Genomic DNA, 25,240 nt, shown 5'->3' with positions numbered 1-25,240 from the left:
CAGGGAGCCCAATCCGGGGCTTGATCCCAGGACTCCCAGACCCTGGGTCCATGACCTGAGCCTAAGGCAGAGGCTTAACCACTGAGCCACCAGGGCCCCCATGTGTAGTATTTAAAAGAAAATATTATAAATTAGTGCTTTTTGATATATTATTTAATATCAGTAATTTATCTTAAAATCAAATTTATGGAAAACACAGATTTAATTATGTTTTGGGAATTATTTTTAACTATCAAATGTCTTAATGGTCTTAATGGTAGAAGACACAATGTATTTTTTTCATATTTGTTCAGATAGTGACTATTGTCCATTTATTTATAATTAAGACAAACTTGAATGTCTTCATTAGTTTGAAGTTAAAATTAATGAGTTAAACTTAATTTTTTTCATTTTAAAACAAATTGTGATTTCTTTCATTGAAGGTTCTCAGAGCACATATACTGCCATTGACTAATGTTGCACTTAATAAATCAGGCTCATGGTAAGTTTCTCAAATTTATTTATTTAAAATGTAAAAATTTTAGTTTATTTGACTATTTTATTTATTTATTTGGGAGACAGCAAGAGAGAGAGCATGAGCAGAGTGGGGGAGGGGAGGGCAGAAGGAGAAGGATAAGCAGACTCTCCCCGGAGTGAGAAGCCTGATGTAGGGATCAGTTCCAGGCCCCCGGATCATTACTTGAGTTGCAGGCAGATGATGGTTAACCAACTGAGCCACCCAGGTGCCTCTAAAACTTTAAAATTTTTGAATGAAAAAAATTTATTAAAGAAATTATTAGAATACGATTTATAGCGGTTTTTAGGTTTATAGCAAAATTGAGCAAAAGGTACAGAGATTTGCCATGTACACCTGGCCCCCAAACACCCTCAGATTCCCTCTTTGCCGGCCCTACATTGACAAACTCATCATTATCACCCAAAGCTCATAGTTTGCATTAGGGGTCACTCTGGCTTTCGTCCATTCTAGGGGTTGATGGATGTGTAACGACAGGGATCCCCCATTAAGACATCACACAGAGCAGTTTCTCTGCCCTGAGAATCCTCTGTGTGCCACCTCTTTATTTCTATATTTCCATTTCTAGTCTTTATTTCTAATTTTTAACAGCCAAGGAATAGAAATTCCTTTTTTTAAATTAACCTTGTAGATAGTTAAGGTGACATAATTTGACATACATATATACAGAGTAAAGTAATTGTTACAGTTGAGTTAATTAACATTATCTCCTCACAATTACCACTTTTTTGTGTGTGTGAAGGAAGGACTTGAAATGTATTCTTTTAGCATCTTTCCAGTATTCAATCCTATATTATTAACTACAGTCTTTATGCCTGTGCATTGCATCTCTAGCCTTATTCATCACACAGAACTGCAATGTTATATGCTTTGACCAATGCGTCTCCATTTCTCCCACTCACCGCCCCTGGTGACTACTGTTCTATCTATGCTTCTATGAATTTGACTTTTTTTTTTTTTTTAATTCCACATATAAGTGAGATCAGACAATATTTGTCTTTCTGTGTCTGGCTTATTTTATTTAGCATAATGTCCTCTAAGTTCATCCATGTTGTAGTAAATGGCAGCATTTCCTTCTTTCTCATGGCTGAATAATATTCCATTCATTTCTTGATGGACATTTATGTTGTTTCCATATCTTCGCTACTGTGAACAATGCTGCAAAGAACATGAGGATGCAGATAGCTCGATGAGATTCTGATTTCATTTTTTGGATATGCATCCAGAAGAGAGATTGCTGGATCATATGGTAGTTCTATTTTTTTAATTATTTTTGGAACCACCATTCTGTCTTCCATCACGAACGTACTAATTTACATCCCTGAAGAAGCTATGAGGAGATGCCTAGAAAGGAATCATACACTGTTTTGTCAGCCCTTTCATTTATTTGAGTTTCAATGTCAGGATTTGTGTTCAACTTTTATCTTAATCATTTGGCGTAGAGACTGGCTTTCTAATTTTGTGAATTTTTTTTTCTGTGTCTCTGTGTTGGGGAAGTATATTTCCTAATGGAATATTTAAGGAATAAGTGAGATACTATTATTTTACTTTAAAATTTGAGAGGGCAACATGCTAATTCTTCCTATAGTAGGATAGTCATGTAAGAAGATTGCAAATCTTAAGCAAATGTTCATTGAACACTTATTAGTGTGTCAGTCATGTTCCAGGTCGTGGGGTCTTACAGCAGTAAACCAGATGGGTGGAACTAGCATGTGTAAAAAAGGAAAAACAAAAATGAGTTCTTCAGAGACAAGCAAAAAAGCCAACATGGCAGCTCAGGGTGTGCTTTGGGGCAAAGTTGAAGTCCCAGGGATGGCCAGTACTGCGGGCCTTATGGGGATAAGCAGAATTTGGATTTTCCTCTAGATTGCTAGGAAGCCATCTAAGGAAGGTTAGAAAAAAAAAAAAAAAAAAGCCCAAAACAAAACTCCAGTTTCAGTGTGGAAAACAGACTTGTAAGGACCAAGTACCAGCCAAGACCCATTAGAAGATGGCTTCATTTGTGGAGGCAAGAGATGGAGGCAATGGAGCCTGGTGAGAAGGCGCCACACTAGGGATGTATTTTGAGATTGGACTAACAGGATTTATTAATAGATTGTGCGTGGGATGTGAGGGAATTAAAGGAATCAAAGATGGTGGGACCATTTTATGGTGGGACCGATGGGAAGAATGATGCTGTTTATTGAAATATGTTAGAATTTCAGAAAACATTATGATTAATGCTCTAGTTATTAATTATTTATAAGAATGATTATTCTTCTTTTTAAAGATTTTATTTATTTATTTGACACACAGAGAGAGACAGTGAAAGGGAACACAAGCAGAGTGAGTGGGAGAGGGAGAAGCAGGCTCCCTGCTGAGCAGAGAGCCTTATGCAGAGCTGAACCCCAGAACACTGGGATCATGACCTGAACCGAAGGCAGAGGCTTAACTGACTGAGCCACCCAGGCACCCCTGGCACGATTATTCTTTATTTTATTTAGTGACTCCTTTTTGAGTTAGGGATAATCAGAAAGTTTATAATCAAAGGATTTAGATATTGTTCCCAATTCACCTGTTCTGCATCCACAATTTCCATTGTAAAAACCAAGATAAATGGGCTTACAATATTGCAGGTTAAAAAAAATAAGGATAAACACCCTGCTATTGTCACTTTGTGATTCATTTATATTCCTTGTCTTAGCTTTATCACAGGAAGCTATGATCGGACATGTAAAGTCTGGGACACTGCATCTGGAGAGGAACTTCACACCCTGGAGGGCCATAGGAATGTAGTCTACGCCATAGCATTCAACAATCCATACGGGTACAGAGACATTCACTCATTCACTTATGCCTTTTTAATCCATTAATTTGTTTGTTCTTCTCCCCCTACGTGGAAAAAGAGAATTAAATTTGCCAAATGCCTTATGTGTGCATTGAAAGCCTTCTAAATATCTTCTCCAGGGCTTAAAGGGGTTTTGGGACAAGTATTACCGTTCTCATATAAAGTATATAAAGTTCAAGTACCCTTCCCAGGATCACATAGTAAACAGAAGAGCGAGAGTCCAAGTTCACGCAGAGCTCAGTCTCTTCCCTTCAGAGTTCTCTGACAGGCAGTTCCTATGGATGGTTATAGCAATGGCATCTAGAGACTCTGACATACCCACATAGCACAGTTTACCTTGTTTAAAAGTTAACTTACCATCTTTACCAGGGAAAAAATGTGTACAGTAACATGATACATAACAGTACAAAATATAATTGCATTTCCAACCAACCTCTAGTTACCTGATTGAACAGATTAACTTAGTTCTCTAGCTCGCCTTCTGCTCCCTGCATGCTTGCAACAACTGCGCCACCCACTGGTATGCCCAGCTTCTTGTCCCACTGGTTAGGCAACCTACCAAGAGTTAGTTGTGTTTGCCCATCAGTCAGCTTATGTTGGCTGTGCTTTCAGTTATAACTATGGTATTTATTTGAGCATTGCTTTAACTAATGAAATATGACTATGAAAATAAAGCTTTTTTTGTGAAAACATAGATAAGGCAAATCTTGGAAAAAAATACTACTGAATGAAGTTGTTGATGATATCAATGCAAAAATTAGAAAGCACATTGAAACATTTAGAAAACCTTTGCATTCAGATTGTTCTGCAAGTATGTTTACATTCTCATCCCATTTTTAAGAAAATAATTGGAAGTGGTAGAGGTTGGATATGATTTCTGAAAGACACTTAATGAGCTCTAGTTAGCCAAAGAAAAGGCCTTGGCCTTGCATATTTGAGCAAGAAAATTTTAATGTGTGTCTTTTTCTTGATGACTCCCCAACTTTTTTCACTCACCATGCTGTTTCAATAAATATAGGTATTATGATGACTAGAAAAAAAAAACAGCAAATGGTTTAAAAGTTAAGAGGAGAAAGATCCATGTGATTTCTCCTGGTAGAGGTTTTCAAGATGATGTGAGGCTCAAGCAGAAGCATGGAAAGTGGGAGACAGAAGGAAAGGGGAGGACATCCTGCGTGAGGGCACCTTGCAGCTCCGGAGATTAGGTAGGACTCCGTCTGGCTCGCCCAGAGCCCCCGGCTCTCTAGTGGACATTTCCTGGTGAGAAACAAAAGTCAAGATCATAGTGTTCTGTGTAGTTCGGACTCTGCTCTGGAGGACGGAGTTGTGATGAAAGCTTTGTGAACAAAGGAGGCACTCAATGAAAGTGCTATTCAGGAGGGCTCTTATGGCAGAGACAAGGGGTCAGAGGGTTTGGACTGGGAAGAAACAGGAGGCAAGGAGATTGGTTGGAGGCAGATAAAGTGGTAGATTCAAGAGACGATGAAAACAGTGTAAGATAGTGGCAAGGGCAATTATAAAAGGGAGTTTTATAAAAATTTGATGCACTTAGAGTCAAAATTTTATACCATAAATATTAAACACTTGATATGTAGGTTGCTAATGTCATTACATCTCTTTAAAATGTAACACACTTTTAAAACATTAATTGTGATGGCACAGTCAAACTTAATTGGTACATTAAAATGATTCAATATTCCAATTGCATTACCAAAAACTTAACTATAATGTGATGCAGTTTTACAATGTAGGGAATGATAATTTTTATAATATCTTATTTCACCAACCTGTGGAGAGAAAGATTTTATTGAAATTATAAATGATCATGTTTTACTTCTAGTATAATTTCTATTTTAATTGCAATGTTCTTTAAAGCACTTTAAAAGTATAGTCTCTATAGTATATTACCATATCACATAAAGTCTACTTAGAAGATACGATATTTTTGCATGCCTATCTGAGAACAAAGTTTTTGGGGGTATAGAGAGGTCAGGAACCCTTCACTTTTTGGCCCTTTTATTGGATTCTACCAAGACCCCCTGATGAAAACTTTCTTGTCCAGTTACATAATTCAATATTTATGTATGGATTAAAGCAGCATTTTCCAGGGAATTTTGGGGCATTGGGGTTTCAACAGAATGAGTCCTAAATAACCACCAAAGAATGAGAGGGAGTGTGTGTGTGTGTGTGTGTGTGTGTGTGTGTGTGAAAGAGAGAGAGAGAGAGAGAGAGGAGGGAAAGAGGAAAGAGAGAGAGAGACAGAGAGGTGAACTTCAGCCAGTTTAGTGTTTATGTGTTCTATACATTAGGTCAGGAGTAAGCTTTGATTCAAAAAAGTAATTCTAAAAAAATATGTGAATATGTGATCAGTATTATCTTTTCTCATGTAGAGGCATATGGATGTAGAGAGCAGTGTGTGACCAAACAGTAGTTAACTGAGAAACAACAGCACTTGAGACAATATGTTTGAGGGGCAGGAGGGATAGGAAATGGAGAGAAGGAGCAGGAAAAGAGCACACAGGGCTCTCAGCGTGTCTGAGCAGAAGTTGGTGGACACCGCAGCTGATGAGGAATGCCTAGACTGGATGGAGAGAGAGCCAGTGCAGACTTTCGGTTGACAACCAGCCTTGAGTGTAAGGAAGCTCTAGGTGGGTTGGGTGGGTGTTCTCCAGAAAAAAAAAAAAAAAAAAAAAAAAGAAGTCCCTGGAGCATGGGTAGAAAGGACCTCATTTATTTTATTTTTTATTTTATTATTTTTTAAAGCTTCTATTTATTTATTTGACAGAGAGATCACAAGTAGGCAGAGAGGCAGGGACAGAGAGAGAGGGGGAAGCAGGCTCCCAGCTGAGCAGGGAACCCAATGTGGGGCTGATCCTAGGACCCTGAGATCACGACCAGGGTGAAGGCAGATGCTTAACCCAATGAGCCACCCAGGCACCCCCTTCATTTTCTTTAGAATCAGAGACCACAGAAACACTATGTGGGTGGCCTAAGAGCAAAGGAGATATACAGAGCGTTGGTGTTAGTTTGGACAAAATATGAATTCTGCAACTGTGCCAAGCACATAGAATTTGCTTTAGGATATGTATTTTGGATCTTAAGACATTTCACACTTTTGAACGGTGCACCTGCATTGTAATTGATGACCCAGTTGGATGAACATTTGGACGACTTGCTATAAAAGACAGGAGTCAGTGGTAAAGGAAAAGATTTAGTTCTATGATGAAAGCCAAACAGGCCAACCTACTCTTACCTGTTGGATGTTGATAGTAACCCTACTCCCCGGTATACACAGGAAGCCTCTTGTTTGCAAGGTACTGGTCTTCACCATATTTCCTCTCTAGACCCTCCTTCTTGTTCAAAGACCTTACAGTTAGAGTAATATTAGCATTATTTTCCCAAGGAGACACTAAGTTCTCAAAACCTTACCTAGTCATATGGTATAAATTAAATTATTTATGTATTTTCATTCTTCTTCTTTTAAATTCAACATTATCCTTGTCAGTAGACCTGCTAATAGAATTTTTTTGTGTCCCTGCAACTCATACATTATTTATTTCCATTTGGTAAGAATTTTCTAAACTAAATTTTGTACCATATTCATTTTGTTATTTTAAAAGCTTATTGTAATCCCAAACATAAATTTATTACTTTTTAATGCAATATTTTAATGTAAAATACTTAAAATTAAACATATAAACTGATACTATTGAAAAATTAGACCTTAGTTTTGTTGTCCACTGAAACAAATGCCAGATTACTTTTTGTTTTAAAAACAAAGTAAATTCCTGACTAGATAAACCCATGTATTAATATCTCTTGTCTTAATTCAGTGTATGATATACGTGCTTGAATTTTTTTTCAAAATCCATTTTTTTTTTTTTTTAATCTTAGTGACAAAATTGCCACTGGGTCCTTCGATAAGACTTGTAAGCTATGGAGTGTAGAAACAGGAAAATGTTACCATACCTTTAGGGGTCACACAGCAGAAATAGTGAGTATATTTATTTTATTGCATTTCCTTCCTTCCTTCCTTCCTTCCTTCCTTCCTTCCTTCCTTCCTTCCTTCCTTCCTTTCTTTCTTTTTTTAATAGACTTTATGTTTTAGAGCAGTTTTAGATTCACAGCAAAACAGAGTGGAAGATATAGTGGTTTCCCATATATTCTCTGCCTTGCCCCAAACATGTCCATTATCAACAACCCGCACCAAACTTGTACATTTGTTACAACTGATGGACCTACATCAATGCATCATTTTTATTTCTTTTTAGTAACCCATTATACAAGGAATAGTCCTACCTTTATGAATAATTTTCCAATTATATCCGGTATTTTCAGTTTGTATATATTTTATATGGAGGCATTAAAGTAATTTGTAAACTATTTGAGTTTTTATATCTTACAGTTGTTGTCAAAGACCCATATCCTACATTGAATAAGAAGATGTGCAAAGTGATAATTACATTTGAATACCATGTCCAACCTCACTTTTTCTTTTTCAGTGACTTGCTTTTAAAGGACCAACTTAATGAGTGTTGATAAAATTCTTAGAATAGTTTTTAAAGTAACTTTTTTATATCATGTGAAATATTTAGCCTGGTTGTTTTCTGGATATCATTAGAACTCAAATTTGCATAAACAGTTTGCTACTCTAAATAGCTATTGCTTTTGGGAAGACCTTGCCCTTGGCCAATTCTGGGTTACATCCTATAACAATTAGTGAGTTAATTGGCACCCTATGGGAACAATGATAGCATTTAAAAATAAACAGGCTGCTTATTTTAGGAGTAAAATTTATAATTATCATTCGGATTCATGGTGTATTCATCCAATAAGGGCTCATGCTATGTTTAATATTTTGCTAGACACTGGGGGATACTATAGTGCAAAATTATAACCGACCTGTTAATGACACTCAGTGTGCACAAAAGACAGTTTTGTGCTAATGTATAAGTCCTTTATATATATTAGCTTAGTTGTACCTCATCACTACCCTAAGAGCTAGAAATTTCCCCATTTTACAGTTGAAGATGCCAGGGCATAGAGAGAGTAAGTAACATGTCCAAACTCATGAGAAAAACATAATCCTCATTCTCATGCTCCCTTGGAATTCTGAAAAAGTTTTCTTTATATATAGTTCCAAGGAAGACTTTGATACTTTTGACAGTCAACAACATCAATCCAATAATTATTTACTACCTATTGACTATGTGTCGAGCCCTGGCCTGTGTGTTTGGCATACCAAATAGAATCACACATGGTTCCTGTCCTGCAGGGACTTTGTGGTTCACTGGAGGGAGTAGAGGCATCAATAAATAAGTTTAGAGATGCATTGTAGTGTGCTAGAAGTTGGTGGGGGGTTTAGTGTGGTCACAAAGGGGACACTCTGATGGTGGGGATGATAAGGAAAGTATGTGCAGGTAGATAGCACATTCTCTGGGCAGTGAGAGCTGCACTGGCCAATGCCCGGAGGGGGTTTGCAACAGTGATGGGTGTTTTCAGCTTCAGATGACTCCATGTGGCCAGAGAAGTACTTGCCAACCATCCCCACCTAATGACGTACACAGAATAGGCCAATATGGCTGAGCACCACACTGGATGGGGGGTTGGAGGTTGCTGCCTGCTGCCATGGTCAGAAGTGCTGGCTGAGGATCTCTGGTGCTGCCCAGCTGCCTGGATTAAAGGTACCATGTCTTGGTGCACGTGCACTGCATTCGAAGCCATATCACATGGTGAGCGTGATCAAAGTGGGGGAGGCTGGCAAGGCCGTTGTATTGATTCATATGTTGTGCTAAGGGATTTGTACTTTATCCTATGGAGAATGCCATGCTGTTGAGACTTTTTAGGTGGGAGATAGTGTGGTCATTTTTATATTGTGATTCATATGTTGTGCTAAGGGATTTGTACTTTATCCTATGGAGAATGCCATGCTGTTGAGACTTTTTAGGTGGGAGATAGCGTGGTCATTTTTACTCTTTGGAAAGACCCTTTGTGTGACAGAATGATGTACGAACAGAAGCAGGGGCTAGCTGGCCATCTTGTTGCAGTGCAAGCAGAGACAGCGGAGGCCCATCGTGAGGCAGGTGAAGAAAGTGTGAGAGAGGCTGGAGTGGAAGAGTAGGAGGGGCTTGTCAGGCAGATGTGAGGCGTGAAGGAGAGAAAGGGCTCCAGAGTGATTCCTTAACTTCAGACAATGGCAGGGCATTTTATGTAAAACGTCTTGTCCATTTATATAAAAGGGACAAGCAGGTTTGTGGTCATATGACTTGCATGTCTTAGATTGATCCAAGCTGCCTATGCGATGTCTTCACAGAAGCCCTTTGGGGTTGAACTGAGCGTGAGGTCGGGGAAGGAGACGTGGGCGTGTGAGTCACAGGCATCAGGGTGGCCATGGGAACTGCTGAGAATTGCAATTTCTGAAAAGGAAAGGATGAGTAGGGGGTGAAGTGTGATGGCACCTTGAGCACCTGGGGACGAGAAGAATTCTCCAAAAGATACAAAAAAGAGATAGGAGGTAAAAGAAAAAAAGCAGAACGCCATCAAAGTTGTCAAGAAGGAAGAAAATATGGAGAGGAAAGGAGTCAACACTGCAGGCATCAGGGAGCCTAAGTGGGGGTGACCAGCAGAGCCTTCCGATCATTTAGTCAGAGTGGTTCTCACAGTTGAAATATTGGGGGATAGGCAAGCGGTGATGATGGTACACTATTTTTCCAAGGAATTTGGTTGTGAAAGGGGAAAAAAGCTAAAAATGAGGTACATGGAGTCAAGGGAGGATTTATTTTTATGTGGAAAGAGCTCGAACATATTTATGGGCCATTAGGAGGCACCCAGTATAGACATAGGGAAAAATAAGTGGGCGTGTCTCCGGTAGGCATTCGGGGAGGAGGGTGTTGGAGAAGGGAGAAGGGATCCCGACAGTGGAGGGAAAGGAAGAGAGGACTAGGTGAGGAAGTTCCCCCCACGGGTGAGTTTTCTCTCAGGGAAGTAGTAGAAAGCCACATTATCTGTGGGGAAGGGATGAGGACAGACAGGGAGCAGAAGTATGGAAAGGAAGAATGGATGGAGCCAGAGGCACGTTCAAGTGAGGAGGAAATGCTGCTGAGGACACAGCTGCGGAGAGCAGGCACACACAAGCAACACCTGCCAGGCGGTTTTCTTAAGCTGAGGGGTGAGGGAGAGCCAAGGACTGGGTGAAATGCCAGCTTGATACAGTTGTCAGGAGTCCTAGGGACATGGACGGTGCCAGGGAAAGACAAGGAGTGAAGGTTCTGAGGACGCTGGAAGGAGTGATGCTTCCAGGGTTGTCAGCTGAACGGGGGGGTGGGCCAGAAAAAGGCAGGGGTCTCAGTGAGACCGGAGATAGGCCAGAGGAGGCTTGGTAAGGACGAAAGTGGAAGCATTGGGAAATTGTACTGAGAGATGGATGTCCAGGTAGTGAATCTTCTAGGAAAAGTGACTCTGAGGTCCAGGGTGTGGCCATGGGAGGGATTATGGAAGGGAGTCCAGGGTCATGGGTCTGGGCTACTGGAATGATGGCTCCCATGAAGGCCACCTAAGACTTGGAACTGAGACCATGAGATGATAGCCAAAGACCTTGACTGGTGAGGGAGCAGGAAGGGAAGGACTGTGACGTGAACAACAAGGAAGATGGGAGCCAGAGAGCATGAATCACAAAGGAGATGGATTTACTGTCATTCTTTTATTCTTGTTCTCCTGTCCTCTGGAAGTGACAAGTCGCGACTGTGCCTGAACTAGGTGACATGGGAGAGCAAAGAGACCTCTTCTCAAGAGGACAGTGCTACAGGATTCAACCTGCAGAACACAGGCCACCCAGAGGCCACCCTGGTATCTCACTGCAGAGAATTAGGCTGAACCTAAGGCAGTTGCCTCTTGAAGCTTTTCTATACAAAATCAACAATTCAAAACTCTTATCTTTCTAAAATCTCTTCCATTCCCTGGAATTCAGGTGTGTTTATCCTTCAATCCTCAAAGCACACTTGTGGCCACTGGGAGTATGGACACAACAGCCAAACTGTGGGACATCCAGAATGGAGAGGAGGTGTTCACTTTAATGGTACGTGCATCCTGTCGCCAGCTTCGAGAGCTCTGCGCTCTCCCGAGCTATTACTTAGCCTAAGCCTATTACGGAGTGTGTTGTTATTCATATTCTTATCACAGAATGAGCTCCATGTGAGAAGATATTTTTGAGCTATTGGTTTTCAGACTGTGATGCAAGTAAGTCCCAGTGGGTTTGTTGGTGATTCCCAACGACTTTGACGAGGGAGCTGAGGAGGTCTGGGCTTTTTTATTTTGATGATCTTCCATCAGTAAGTCCCATCAAGCACAGCTTAAAACCTAGTGCCATCTCTCCGGCTTAAAGCCAAGGAGGTGGAGGCTGACACTTTCTGGAAGAGGCAGAACTGGAGAAACTTGCCAGAAGATTCCCTAAAACGACAACTATCCGCACTGCACTCCACTATCCCTAGTCTCACAAGCCTCCTGTATTACAAAGTCTGAAATGACAAGGGGTACGTGGCTGGAGGAGAAAGACTAAAGGGCACTGCCCAGAGAGCAAGAGCGGGTGGTGTATGTCCACGGGGGTCTCAGTCTGTCACCACCACGCGCCCCGCACTTTCCTCCCACCTGCTCCCTCTGCTTCCTCCCACCCCAGTCCAAGCAACAGACACACGTAGGGGGATTCTCTGGGCCAATCAGTCAGAGCAGCTAGGTGGGAAACCCAATTCTTATCCTTTCAAATTATAAATGGATTCCAAATTAGGACCCCTTTCGTAGGAGAGTTTTTTCTAAGAAAGTCAAAATGGACTAGAAAGAGAGAAAAAGCACTCTTTTCAACGAACACCAAGGGGTTTTCTGAATTCAGAGTGCCATCCTTAATTAACGTAAGTATACACACTCTTCCGACGTCGTTCTCATCATTTCTGTGGGGTGCTGCCTCTTCACTACCTTTTCTTTCAGACCCATGCCCAACAGTCTTCGAAAGGCTGCGTCCCCCTCGGCACACCCACACCTGTCTGCCACATCTATTTTGTGTGCTTGGAATTTTCATGTTCAGCTACATTTAATGTCCACCATTTAGAATCAGCCAGAAATTTGATGTGTAAATGAATATTTTCACTAGTGAAAAAAGTAATGTTAATTTGCTAAAATAATTCGGGAAACCAGGGCCATACTGCAAACAGAGTTTGCTGCCGGGAGGGGCTTCTTGCCGTTGCCTCAGAATGTTTGATGCGTTGGCCCTAGACAGTGACCAAGTGAAAGTCAGGCCAAAGGCCAGATATTTATTAATCTATTTTATGTTAGGTCATCTTAAGAGGGGCGCCTACGTGGCTTGGTCAGTTAGGGGGTACATTTGGCTCAGGTCGCCATCTCAGGGTCCTGGGGTTGAGCCCTGTGGGTTGGGCTCCCTGTACAGTGGGGAGCCTGCTTCTCCTCCTCTTTCTGCCCCTCCCTATGCAGGTCTTGCTCTCTCTCTCTCTCAAATAATTAAAATCTTTTAAAAAAAATCAGCATAAGAATATCCTTTTTTAAAAGTTAAATTTATTCCACAAGCCTTTCTATCACCTGCTGTTAACTCATAAAGCATATAGCCTTTTTTTTTTTTAAGAGACAGAAAGAGAGCAAGAAGGGGGAGGGGCAGAGAGAGAGAGAGAGAGACAGACAGACAAACAGACTCCCTGCTGAGTGGGTAGCCCTATGCAGAGCTGGATGTCCAGACCCTGAGAGCCAAAACCAACAGTCAGACACTTAACCTTAACAGACTGAACCAACCACCCAAGTACCCCAGCCCCCCTCCCCTTTTTTTTTGCATACCGCTTTTTAAAAAGTGTTTTCAAGACAATGTGGAAGAAGCCCTCCGATGATTTCCCACATATTGCCCTCTTCCTGTCAATTAAAACAAACAAAACCTAGTTTTATTAAGTTAAATGGACTTGATTTAAGTGTTTAAGTCAGATTTTAGTAAATTTACGGAATTACAACCTTTACCAAACTCCAGTTTTCAAAATTTCCCCCAAAAGATACCTATTACCACCCCCCAGCCAACCACTAATCTCTTTTCTACCTATAGAGTTTTGCCTTTTCTAGCATTTTCTTTTAAACTAAGAATTGTGCCTTTGTAGAGATTGTTTTTCTGCAGGTAATGCATGACAGTATCTATTCTCTTTCTAGGGACATTCCGCTGAAATCATCTCTTTGTCCTTTAATACCTCAGGAAAGAGAATCATCACGGGATCTTTTGATCATACTGTTGCAGTGTGGGAAGCTGATACTGGAAGGTATTCTGTGTCTTTAAGGATTTTTTACTCTGGATCAGAGGGTTAAGAACATCATCTTTGCTGTTCATATCTAGTAACTGTGCTTTGGACTCTATAGGAATAGGATACCCCCCGAATAAATTAATTCATTATTTAATTCATTCATTAATCAGAAGTGATATTTTGGATCCAGGAAAAAATGTGTGCATTCTTGGAATTCTGACCAAATAATGCCACACAGAAACATAAAAGGAGAATGTTAACAATAGCCTGGGTGTATGGCTGTTATTCCTTCTGTATATGTGTAATCAGATTTCAACGGCTTGTCAGTATGGCGGGCATGGATCTCATGAGTAAATAAAATCATGGCTAATTTTCAAAATTTAATTTAGTCCAACAATTTCAATTTCCTTCCTAATTATTTTGGGTTCTAGTTGCTGAGAAGTTAACTAAATTAGACTCTGCATTGGAAAGCTCTACCTTGGACTTGCATCTTGATGGAGGGGCTAGTTACCAGGGATAGCAGTCAAGATATGAGGGGGAAGGAAGGGCCCTTCAGACGTTGGATGGGTAGTTTCTGAACTACCAAGAGGTCTACTGGTCTGGTAAAGAATACTTCCAGGACCTCAGACCAACTGGATTAGTTATTAGCCATGGATTTCTGAAGTCTTAAGTAATGTTGTTATTTTTGAGTGCTCCAAATATATGTTTGCCGAAATGAAATTAATAGACTAGTTGGCTGTTTCTAAGCTGTAGTAGAACCATCTTTGTTTTGTCATCAAAAGTATTTTTTTGTGAAAACCAAAATTTTGACTCTCACACCAATGGGCTTGACATCATTATCTGTGCCCTTATCCTGAAGTAGGGCATCTTTCACAAATGTGAATCCTTTCCTTTTGTAGGAAGGTGTATACCTTAATTGGGCATTGTGCTGAGATTAGCAGTGCTTTATTCAACTGGGATTGCTCTCTGATATTAACTGGCTCTATGGACAAAACCTGCATGGTGAGCTCAAGAAATATCTTTGCTTTACAGTTCTCCTGTGTGCCCTTTTTACTGGGTCAGATATTCATTGAAACATTACCACATTTCAAAGGTGCTGTAAAATTAGGATTTAATTTATAAATAATTGGCATTTTTAAATGTTAACTTTCTGATCCCCCAGGTTTAAAGGAATTATGATGGAGTAAAACCATGTTAATTGAATCAAATATATCACAAGATCTTATTTTCAAAGACACGTTATTTTTCTTTAATGTCTCTCTGTTCATTTGTTAAACTTTGATTAGAGTGAATCTTGAGGAAGCTCAAAACAATGTTTCCCTGCCTTTAAATTTCTGTTGCTAAGAGCTTATGCTCTTGAATTAATATTTGATTACATATGTGATGTATTATAATCTTAATGTACTTTTTATTCTCTAGCATTATAGTTTTAGATCAAGCTTCTTATCATTCGATGACCTTCTTATGGAAAGAGGACATTTCTACTCCAATCAGTGAAACATGCACTTTGTGATTTTTCCTGATGTAGTGGCAGATTTGCACTCTCCATTCTAAATGTGTGTCTCTAGTCTTTTCTTGTCCCGTGTGCCTTGTGAGTTGGTTGGCTGGGGTTTTTGTCATGAATCCAGGTAAACTTAACAGAACATGTGGAAATTATACACATGATCTTGGCACAGTTATTCAGCTAGCCATAAGCATGTCATAATGACTACTTCTTCCCATTTTTGCACTTCAGACAGGAAGTCACAGTCACTTTCTTTTTTTATTGTAGCTGTGGGATGCCACAAATGGAAAATGTGTGGCAACACTAACAGGCCATGATGATGAAATTCTAGACAGCTGTTTCGATTACACTGGAAAACTTATTGCAACTGCTTCAGCCGATGGTAGGTCATCTGTTCATACATTTGATTTGTTTGATAAATGTGTATAATTCTATACCATAGGTAATCTACCTGATAACCAGCTGTGAGAGACACTACATCTGCCTCATCTCTGTGATGCTGGTCATTACACTACGTAGGTATCATATTCTTGGTAACCACAGGTTACAATGTCTGCATCATCTCCTTGACAACCACATCTGATATTATACTGGGTCTTCACATCCCCTTGATGACTATATATAATGGTATATTCTGGGTCGTCTCCCTAATCATGCATTATGCTACAACACGTTGACCTCATCAACTTGACCACCATCCATGGCACTATAATAAATCTGCATAAATCTTTATACCACATGTGCTGCATGTAACACATCTTTGCGATGACATATGTGATGCTTTGTTGTACATCATGTTCTTGTTTACCACCTAGGTCTGCATCATCTTACTGATAACTATGGGCTGGTGGTACACTACGTGTACCTCTGTTCACTGAAGACCACAGATGATGCTCCAATACCTCTATGTCATTTCCCTGTTGACCACGTATGCTATTCTATTATGCCCACCTTGTCCCTCTAGGACACATGCTCTATCTACTCCAGGCCTGGGTCACCAAATGAGATACTGCTTTATATACCATCATCATCCTGATCACCATGCACGATACACCATACTCAAATTTTCTTAAAAACCATATATGAACAAACTGAGGGTTGCTGGGGGGAGGGAGGTTGTGAGAGGGGGGGTGGGGTTATGGACATTGGGGAGGGTATGTGCTATGGTGAGTGCTGTGAAGTGTGTAAACCTGGCGATTCACAGACGTGTACCCCTGGGGATAAAAATATATGTTTATAAAAAATAAAAAATTAAAAAAATACAAAAAACCATATATGATATTGCACTCTACCTTTATCTTCTCCTCGATTGTTGCGTATGATGTATACTACGTCAGCATCATTGCCTTGATAACTGTGTGCGCTGTGATACTAGAACTCATCTTGATGACAAATATATGTGATGCTGCACTGTATCTGTGACATTTCACTGAAAACCATATATGTGATGTCTGCATCATCTCATTGACATCCATCTGTATTGGTATACTACATATACAGTATGTCCTGGATGATAATTTATGATAGTAAACAACAGGTCATCTTCATAACAGCTATGTATTCCTGACAAGCATGTAAAATGCTATACAACTTCTGCCTCATTCACAGCCCCCTCCGTCATTATATCATATCCATGATAATCACATGTGATACTGTGTCTGCATCATCTCCTTGACAACCACATGGGATGCTATACTCAGTCTCTGTCATCTCATGCCATCATACAACAATGTGTGATTCTGTTCTGAGTCATCACCTTGATAATGAAGCAAGATACTACAGAACACTACATGTCCTCTTCCTGAAGACTGCAGTTAATGCTACACCACCTCTGTGCCATCCACCTGATGGTCATGTATGGAGCTGTGCTATGTTAACCCTTTAACAACCAAGTATGATGCTATACAACCAAGTATGATGCTATATTGTATCTATATCATATACCTGACTGTTTTAATTTATAGTCCTTGTCTTTCCCCTTAAAATCATGTATGATACTACACTATATCTACATCAAATATTTTATAACCATATATAATATTCTACCATACCTTCACCATTTCATAGAAATTTATGTGTGATGCTATAATATTTCTACCTCATCACCTTGATAAACACATCTTCAAGGTCTGCTATGTCTGGATCCCTTCATTTACAAAACTACATGATTCCATGTTATACTTAGATTATATCCTTGAAGTCTGCTTATCACACTATCCTTTAATGTCATCTCCTTGAGTGCTATGTGTGGTGTTATTGTGTGTGTCATCTCCACAGTAGGCTCATATGTTATGCTCTCTGTGCCCACAATTAATGAGGTTATGTGATGTTAAAGTGTGTAACTTCACTGACCTCCATGTATGATGCTACACTCAGATTGTCTCATCTCTCTGATAACCACATTATCTCTGACAATTATTAAGATGCCATGCTGTTTCTGTGTTATTGCCTTAAAAACATGTATGGTGTTATACTATGTCTGTATTATGTTCTTTACAGGGACATCTATATCCTCTTCTTGAAAATCATGTGTGATGCTCTACTATGAGAGTTTTCTCAATTACCACACATGAGGCTACATAATATATGCATCATATCCTAGAAAACCATGCTATGTTATGCAAAACCTCCCAATCAAGTATGTGTGATGCTTTACTCTCTCATCCCTTTAACAACCCTGTAAGCTGCTAGAGGATGTGACTAGATGATTTCTATATCATGTCCATGATAATCATGTATGACACTATACCATGTCTGTGCCATTTGGAAAACAGTATGACGATACATTATTTTTGTGTTATTTTCCTATTTTTTAATGCTGAAATCTATGTCTTATATTCCTGATAAGCACCTATGACATTAAATATGTCTGTCTCAAGTTCATTATATCCACATATGACACAAATCATGTCTATGTCATCACTCTGATGACCACGTATGACACTATAATATCTGTTCGCTCCATGATAATATATGTCACCATGCTACATTTGCATCATTTCCTTGACAGCCAAAGTGATGCTACACTATTTCTGGGTCATTTCCTTGACAACCATGTATGAACTTATGCTAAGTCTCATTGTGTCTCTGACAACAGATGAAGCTATATACTATATGATGATCTATTGTGGGTAGTCTCTTGACAATCACGTATGATGCTATGAGCATCTTTACCATCTGGTCCGCTATGTATGCTACTACAGTATTGCTGTGGTAAGCACATATAATGCTCCTGTGTGACTGCATCATCTCTTGGGTAACTGTATTCATTTGTCAGGGCTGCTATAACAGAGCACAACAGACTAAGTGGCTTAAACAAAAAGAATTTCTTTTCTCACCATTCTGGAAGCTACAAGTTTGAGATCAAGATGTTGTCAGTCTTGGTTTCTTCTGAGGCCTGCAGGTGGCATTTTTCTCCCTATGTCTTCATGTGGTCTTGCCTCTCTACATGTCTGTATCCTCATCTCTTCTTCTTAAAAGGATACCAACTATATTGGGTTAGGGCCTACTCTAATGTACTCATGTTAACCCATTTCTTCTTTAAGGTCTCAAATCTCCCTACTGAGTCAACTTCTAAGATACTCGGGGTTAGGAATTCAACATAGGAGTTTTGCGGGGGACACAATTTGATGTGTAACACCATGTGGGACAAACAGTGTATTTCCATTTTCTGCCTAAAGTCTTCTCTCCTTGTAAATCCCAGGATATTCCATGTCTGACTAGGTCTTTGATAATCATATGTGAGTCTATGCTATAGGTCATCTTTCTGACAACCACCTATCATGCTACACTACATATCATCTTTTAACCTGCTCTATATGATCCTACACTGTGACTTCCCCCTGTCCTGATAGCCATGGATGATGCCCAGCTATGCGTAAGCTCCCTGAAGACAATAAGTGATGCTTCATGATGTTGCCGCACTCTGTATCAACTTTAAGTATGTGTTGTGGTGTGTCATTACGACTGAATGTTTTGATAAATACATGATGCTGTGTCATTATTCATGTCTTTGATGACCAACTAGGGATATATCTTATATATGCTATACTACGTTTATGTCATCTCCTTGATAACCATGTTGAGTGGTACACTATTTTGAATCATCTCCCAGATGGCTGTGTTTGGTGATATAGTATGTGTTATATCCATGATGGCCTTATTATAATGCTACAATGTATCTGTCCCATTGGTTGATGACCTCATATGTTACTACACTGGTATGTGTCATCTTTCTATAGTCCATAGATAACTCTACACACCATCTCCATTATCTTTTTGATGTCATGTATGATGCTATGCTGTGTGTTTTCATCTCCTTGACAACCACACATCATGCTTCACTATGTCTGCATCATCTCTGTGATGACCACCTATAACACTATATTGTATCTGTGTCACCTCCCCATGAATGCATATCATGCTGTTCTATGATTATGTCCTCACCTTGTCAGCACACATAAGCCTACACTGTGTCTAAGTCATCTCTTTGATAATCACACATGATGCTTCACTATGTCTAACTCCCTTAATGACTGACCCTATGTGACTCTACATCATGTCCATGTAAACTTAAAAGCCATTTAAGAAATTCTAGCAAAAATGGGATGCTTTTTCCAGATATGATTTGTTCTTTGTTTGCCTGCATTTGCTCTTTGTGACTAACATACTGTTAGGTAGTCACATATACTTTGTGTTATAACCAGGTATGGAATTTTGCCAGTGATTCATTTTAATTACACAGTCTTTATTCCAACTTTCTCTCACTTTTCAAAATTACATTTGCATGCTGTACCCTTACTCACTAGGACTTTTCAGAGGTGATCCTTTGATCATACATAAATTTCTTTCTATATCCTTGAATATAAATGCCCTAAGTTTGGAGAATGATCTTTTTCAGAGTAACTACTTACTTTTTCATCTTACAGAGCTTTGCTTTTTAGAATCATACCTCAACTGTAATTAATCTACACTTTTTATTTTAAATATCATTTTCACTTATACCAAAAAAAAAATCATTCAAAAAGAATAGGGAACCTACTTTGTGCCAGGAATTGTTTTAGGAACATGGGCTATATCAGCGAACAAAAGAGAGAGGAATTCCTTCCCACGTGGAGCTATATTATGGAGGGGGAAGATATGAAGAATATCATATATGTGTTTTCCATAGAATGTTAGAATATTGAGTATAAAGATTATACTTTATATATAGAATATATAGATTATAGAATATAGATTATAGAATAAGTGAGTTATATATATAATATAGACTATAAAGAATGTTAAGAGATTGTCAGCACTAGGAGGGGAGAAACAAGCAAGGTCTAGGGATCAGGATACTGAGAGATGGATGAGAACTAACTGTAAGTTCAGTAATTCTTCTGTTTTCTCTATCATCTGTTACGTCCCCTATCAGTGATTCCATTTCCTTGCTCTAGAAGACATTACTTCAAAAAAACTTTTTTTTTTTTTTTTCTTTTGGTATGTTTTGTAAACCTCTTCTCATTCTGTACCTTCTAAGAAGTCTTGATGCTTGGAGAAATCTTGTTTACTTAACTCTGGTTCTTGCTTCTCATTCCCCTCTTAAAACTGGATCCATTCAACAGGAGTTAGTTGAAGCTATAAAAGTGAAGATAAATGTTTCTTCACATTAATCACATTTTACTTCTTCATTTGAATCATTCTCAAGGCTGGATTATTTTTTGGTGTCTTATTCATGTTTCTATCTTTTAAAAATGTAGTTTTAGGTTATATTATTTTGGTGTTTTCTTAAGTTTAAAAATCTTTTGAGCAATTTGGAGAATTATTATATGTAGGATATTCATTTTTCTTGTATTAACACTTCTTTTTTTAAGAGATATTTATTTGAGAGAGAGAGAATGAGAGTGAGCAAGTGAGGGAGGGGCAAAAGCAGAGAACCCCAATCAGACTTCCTGCTGAGCACAGAGGCCAATATGGGGCTATACCTCACAACACTGAGATCACGAGATTAGCTGAAACCAAGACTTGGATGCTCAGCTACCTGGGCCACCCAGATGCCCCAATATTAGCACATTCTTAAAAAAAAAAAGTTAATGATTTGAGAGAGAGAGATCGTGGGTAGGAGGGAGGAGCAGAGGAAGAGGGAGAAGCAAATTCCATGCTGATCAGGGAACCTGACATGGGGTTTGATCCTAGAACCCGAGGGTCATGACTTGAACTGAAGGCAGATGCTTAACCTACTGAGCTACCGAGGTGCCCCATTAACACATTTTTAAAATGCATTGGTCACTTTAAGGCTTTTGAAATGTTCGACACATTAATTATAAAATAGCAATTTTCATCTATTTCCCTCTGAAGTTGACATTGTCAGAAGGGCAAGTAAAATTTTTACTTAAATGTTTTGCTCTTCTCTGAATGAAAATTAAGTAACCAAAACTCCCTATCATTATTAATTTTGCCCCTATGTAATTTTGCATTGTAATAAGGGAGCAGCCTTCATCTGGCCAGAAAAATTTTAACGTTTTTTCTGACAACAATTTTACTACTGCTGTTTTTCTCCTTCTACAATTATTTAGCTCTTCCATACCTTAATTCAAAGGAAATTTCTATACCACTTCTTCCTTCCTTCCTTCCACTCATCCATCCATCCATCCATCCATCCATCCACCTACCTATCTATCCATCCATCCATCCATCCATCCATCCATCCATCCACCAATCCATTGTACATTCTACCAATCTATCTATCCATCCATCCATCCATCCATCCATCCATCCATCCATCCACCAATCCATTGTACATTCTACCAATCTATCTATCCATCCATCCATCCATCCATCCATCCATCCATCCATCCATGCATCCACCTATCCATCCATCCACCTATCCATCCATCCATCCATCCATCCATCCATCCATCCATCCACCTATCCATCCATCCATCCATCCATCCATCCATCCATCTATCCATCCATCCATCCATCCATCCATCCATCCATGCATCCACCTATCCATCCACCTATCCATCCATCCATCCATCCATCCATCCATCCATCCATCCATCCATGCATCCACCTATCCATCCATCCATCCATCCATCCATCCATCCATCCATCCATCCACCTATCCATCCATCCATCCATCCACCTATCCATCCATCCATCCATCCATGCATCCACCTATCCATCCATCCATCCATCCATCCATCCATCCATCCATCCATCCACCTATCCATCCATCCACCCACCTACCCATCCATCCACCCATCTGTCCATCCATCCATCCATCCATCCATCCACCTTCCCACCCATCCATCCATCCACCTATCCATCCATTCACCCATTCATCCACCTACTCAACCATCCATCCATCCACCCATCCATTCATTATCCACTTATCGTCTACTGGGAGCTTGGCACTTATGGCCCCTGGGGATACAACAGGGAATAAACCATTCTACCAACTCTTTCCTGGCTTCCCTGATGCCTCTTCTTTGTTCAGCAAGTAGTGGCTGTTGCTCCATTTCAGGAAGACCTCTCGAACCTTTTGTCACCTTAGACTCCTATTTGGTATATGATGCTGGTCTGGCTGCTTGTTTCATCACCAGCCTCTCAAAACTCGTTTTAATTCTCCCTTTCCCATTAAAAGCTTTTTCTTTGTGGATTCCTTCCCCCCCACCTTTTCTACCTTGGAACCCATCATTTCTTCTAATAAGCTTGGGGCTGGAGGGGCACCCTGTTCCCATTCTTCTCCTACCCTGGCACCAGCTTACATTTGCAGTTTTAGGTGGTGGCTGTCACTGCAGGCAAGAAGACAAGCAGCACAGAACCTGGACATCAGAGGGATGGATATTACATAATTCAGGGCACATGGCTCAAACGGTCTGTATTTCAGATGAATTTATGTATTTCCATTCTTTTGAAAAGGAACAGCAAGAGTTTTCAGTGCAGCCACAAGAAAATGCATTACCAAATTGGAAGGCCATGAAGGAGAAATTTCAAAGGTGAGTTACTTTTTCACTTGGAGCAATTTAGTTTTAAAAACATAGCGTGCTTAGTGTCAATAGATCTGCTGGCAATAGGGTTTGTCCAATTATCTCATTCTTTCTAGAAATCAGCTACCTAAAAATTATATTTTTAAGTTGGACCTCAAACTTAGCATAATAAATCATTCTTAAAACCTTTTAAAAACTATAAAACAGCATTTTTCTCAGCCATCAGCAAAAGATTGAGCTTGTTGAAAATACTTATTAAAGCTATTTAAGAAACTCATAAAGTGCTTTTCCTGGTCCGAGCAGACACACAAGTATGTATTATGCAAAAAACATGCTGTGCAGCGAGTATCAAGTGTTTTGTAAATTAGATGCAATTGAGAAAGTATTTCCTGGAAATATTTAACACTTAACAGAGTTTAAAATGACCTACTTTGAAACTTCAAAGCTGTAGCTTAAGATTTTGTCTAACCTCCTCCCACAAACTGATTCACAGAGCCGGGCCTTCCAGTCAGTAATCTGAGGTTTAGCTGTGTCCTTCGAAAACTCTGGAAAGGTCGGAGGTTGGTGACTCTCAGCTCCCACACAGCTCAGTCCAGTTCCTTGGTCTCATACCTGAGATCAGATTTATCCTTTTAAAGGATCAGGTTGATGTCTTCAGGTCCTGGAAGGCTGCCTCTGGACCCTTGAACTGCCCCCTGTTGTGCTTTCTCTACTCTTCCCTCCTCTGCACCTGCCACTGTGGACAGGAGCCTCTGCCCTTCAAAGTTGGTCTCTGAGGCTGCACTAGACACATCTCCTCCATAGGCTAGGAGGCCTTAGGGCCTGGCAGGAAGGGAAATGGGGAAGTAAGGATGTGGGGGACAGCCTGGGAAGAGAACCCAGGCCTTGTTGCTGAGTGACTGGTCTGATAATGATTGACATGCATGATGTGACCCACTCAACAAACACACATATTTTTGTGCATGTGTGAATATAAAGGGTTCTCTCACTCTATATTGCATTTTAGGATATGTGATACATTACTTATTGAATTGCCTTTCAGTAATGGCATTTCTATGGTATTCTAAGGTATTCATTCATTCATTCATTCATTCACTCAAGAAATGCTTTTTGAGAGCTTTCCCTGTGCTGGGCATTGTACTGAGGACACAGGGACAAAAAAAGCTATTCTCTTGAACTTTGTTCTCATCAAACCTTCAACCATAAAGGGTGTGACCCAAGTCATTGCCTTATGATGATTTAGAGTTTTATGTTATAAGCATGGAACCCAAAGGAATAGTGAACTAACCATTTCCTTTGACAGTCACTCAGATACTATATGACAATGCTTGACACATAGGAGGCTCTCAGGAAATATTTATAGAACCTACTTTACTTTGAATGGAAGTAGAACGAAAGTCCCCCCCCCCCCCCCACATTCACTCATTCTGAGGCACAGATGGAAACAATGAGGGAGCATGAGGCTGGCTGGTGCCTTGTAACCCGCCCCCCATCCGCTCCCAGCCCTGACTGCCATGAACAATAAGCAAATGGTTATCTTGCAGAGATCACAGTCCTGCAAGGCAGGAGTCTCCCTTGGTTTGCAAATGTCCTTGAGATTTACAACAAAGAAGTTACCTTATCAATAGCCCAGTTTCCAAAGACACATAACTCAGTTCCTCAAGCCCTAACCTCCATAAAAAAAACCCTCCCCTCCATAAAAAAACCAAAGGAGGCAGAGGTAGAAGGAAAAGTAAATAAAGTTAAATTTCGTCTAAACCTAAATCTCACTAACAAGGACGCTTGATAGCAGGAATGTAACATTCCACCAGGAGACTCCCAATTGTCTTTATGTTAGTGCCTCATTAGAGGAAAAGTGGCCTTGGTTTGATAGTAACCAGGCCTTCAATATCCTGACAGTCTTCTTTACCCCAAGCGCCCTTCTGAACACCCCCTTGTCCTCACCTACCCAACTCCTGTGTATATAACCAGCCACTCCTCACAGGCCCTGGGCAGTAGCATCTCCGTCTGCCCACGGGTCCTGTCCCCGTGCTCTAATAAACTACCTTTTTGCACAAAGACATCTAAAGAATTTTCTTAGCCCTTGGCTCCGAATCTCAGCCCATTGAACCTCACCTAGGTTCAAGAACTTCATCAGAAAGA

The 25,240-nt window shown here is 39.9% G+C and overlaps 1 protein-coding gene across 6 annotated transcripts in view; it reads left to right on the top strand.

The window, feature by feature from the left end:
• The window catches only part of DAW1 (dynein assembly factor with WD repeats 1), a 129,120-nt gene that overhangs the window by 15,622 nt on the left and 88,258 nt on the right, over positions 1 to 25,240 (top strand). For 3 of the 6 annotated variants that reach the window (XM_082689978.1, XM_082689975.1, XM_082689976.1), the window contains exons 4-11: positions 423 to 481; positions 3,198 to 3,320; positions 7,236 to 7,335; positions 11,308 to 11,415; positions 13,530 to 13,636; positions 14,518 to 14,620; positions 15,390 to 15,504; positions 23,031 to 23,107. In XM_082689978.1, coding sequence (XP_082546104.1) covers positions 423 to 481; positions 3,198 to 3,320; positions 7,236 to 7,335; positions 11,308 to 11,415; positions 13,530 to 13,636; positions 14,518 to 14,620; positions 15,390 to 15,504; positions 23,031 to 23,107 — 792 coding nt within the window. Of the gene's footprint in view, positions 1 to 422; positions 482 to 3,197; positions 3,321 to 7,235; positions 7,336 to 11,307; positions 11,416 to 13,529; positions 13,637 to 14,517; positions 14,621 to 15,389; positions 15,505 to 15,937; positions 16,214 to 16,730; positions 17,198 to 23,030; positions 23,108 to 25,240 lie in introns of those variants that run through there. The other 3 variants (XM_082689980.1, XM_082689979.1, XM_082689977.1) reach the window with 3 other exon arrangements.

The sequence above is a fragment of the Mustela nivalis genome, assembly GCF_964662115.1.
Source record: "Mustela nivalis genome assembly, chromosome: 11".
Classification (NCBI taxonomy): Eukaryota; Metazoa; Chordata; class Mammalia; order Carnivora; family Mustelidae; genus Mustela; species Mustela nivalis.
The sequence above is the reverse complement of the archived record's forward strand: the minus strand, read 5'-3'. Positions and strand labels throughout refer to the sequence as shown.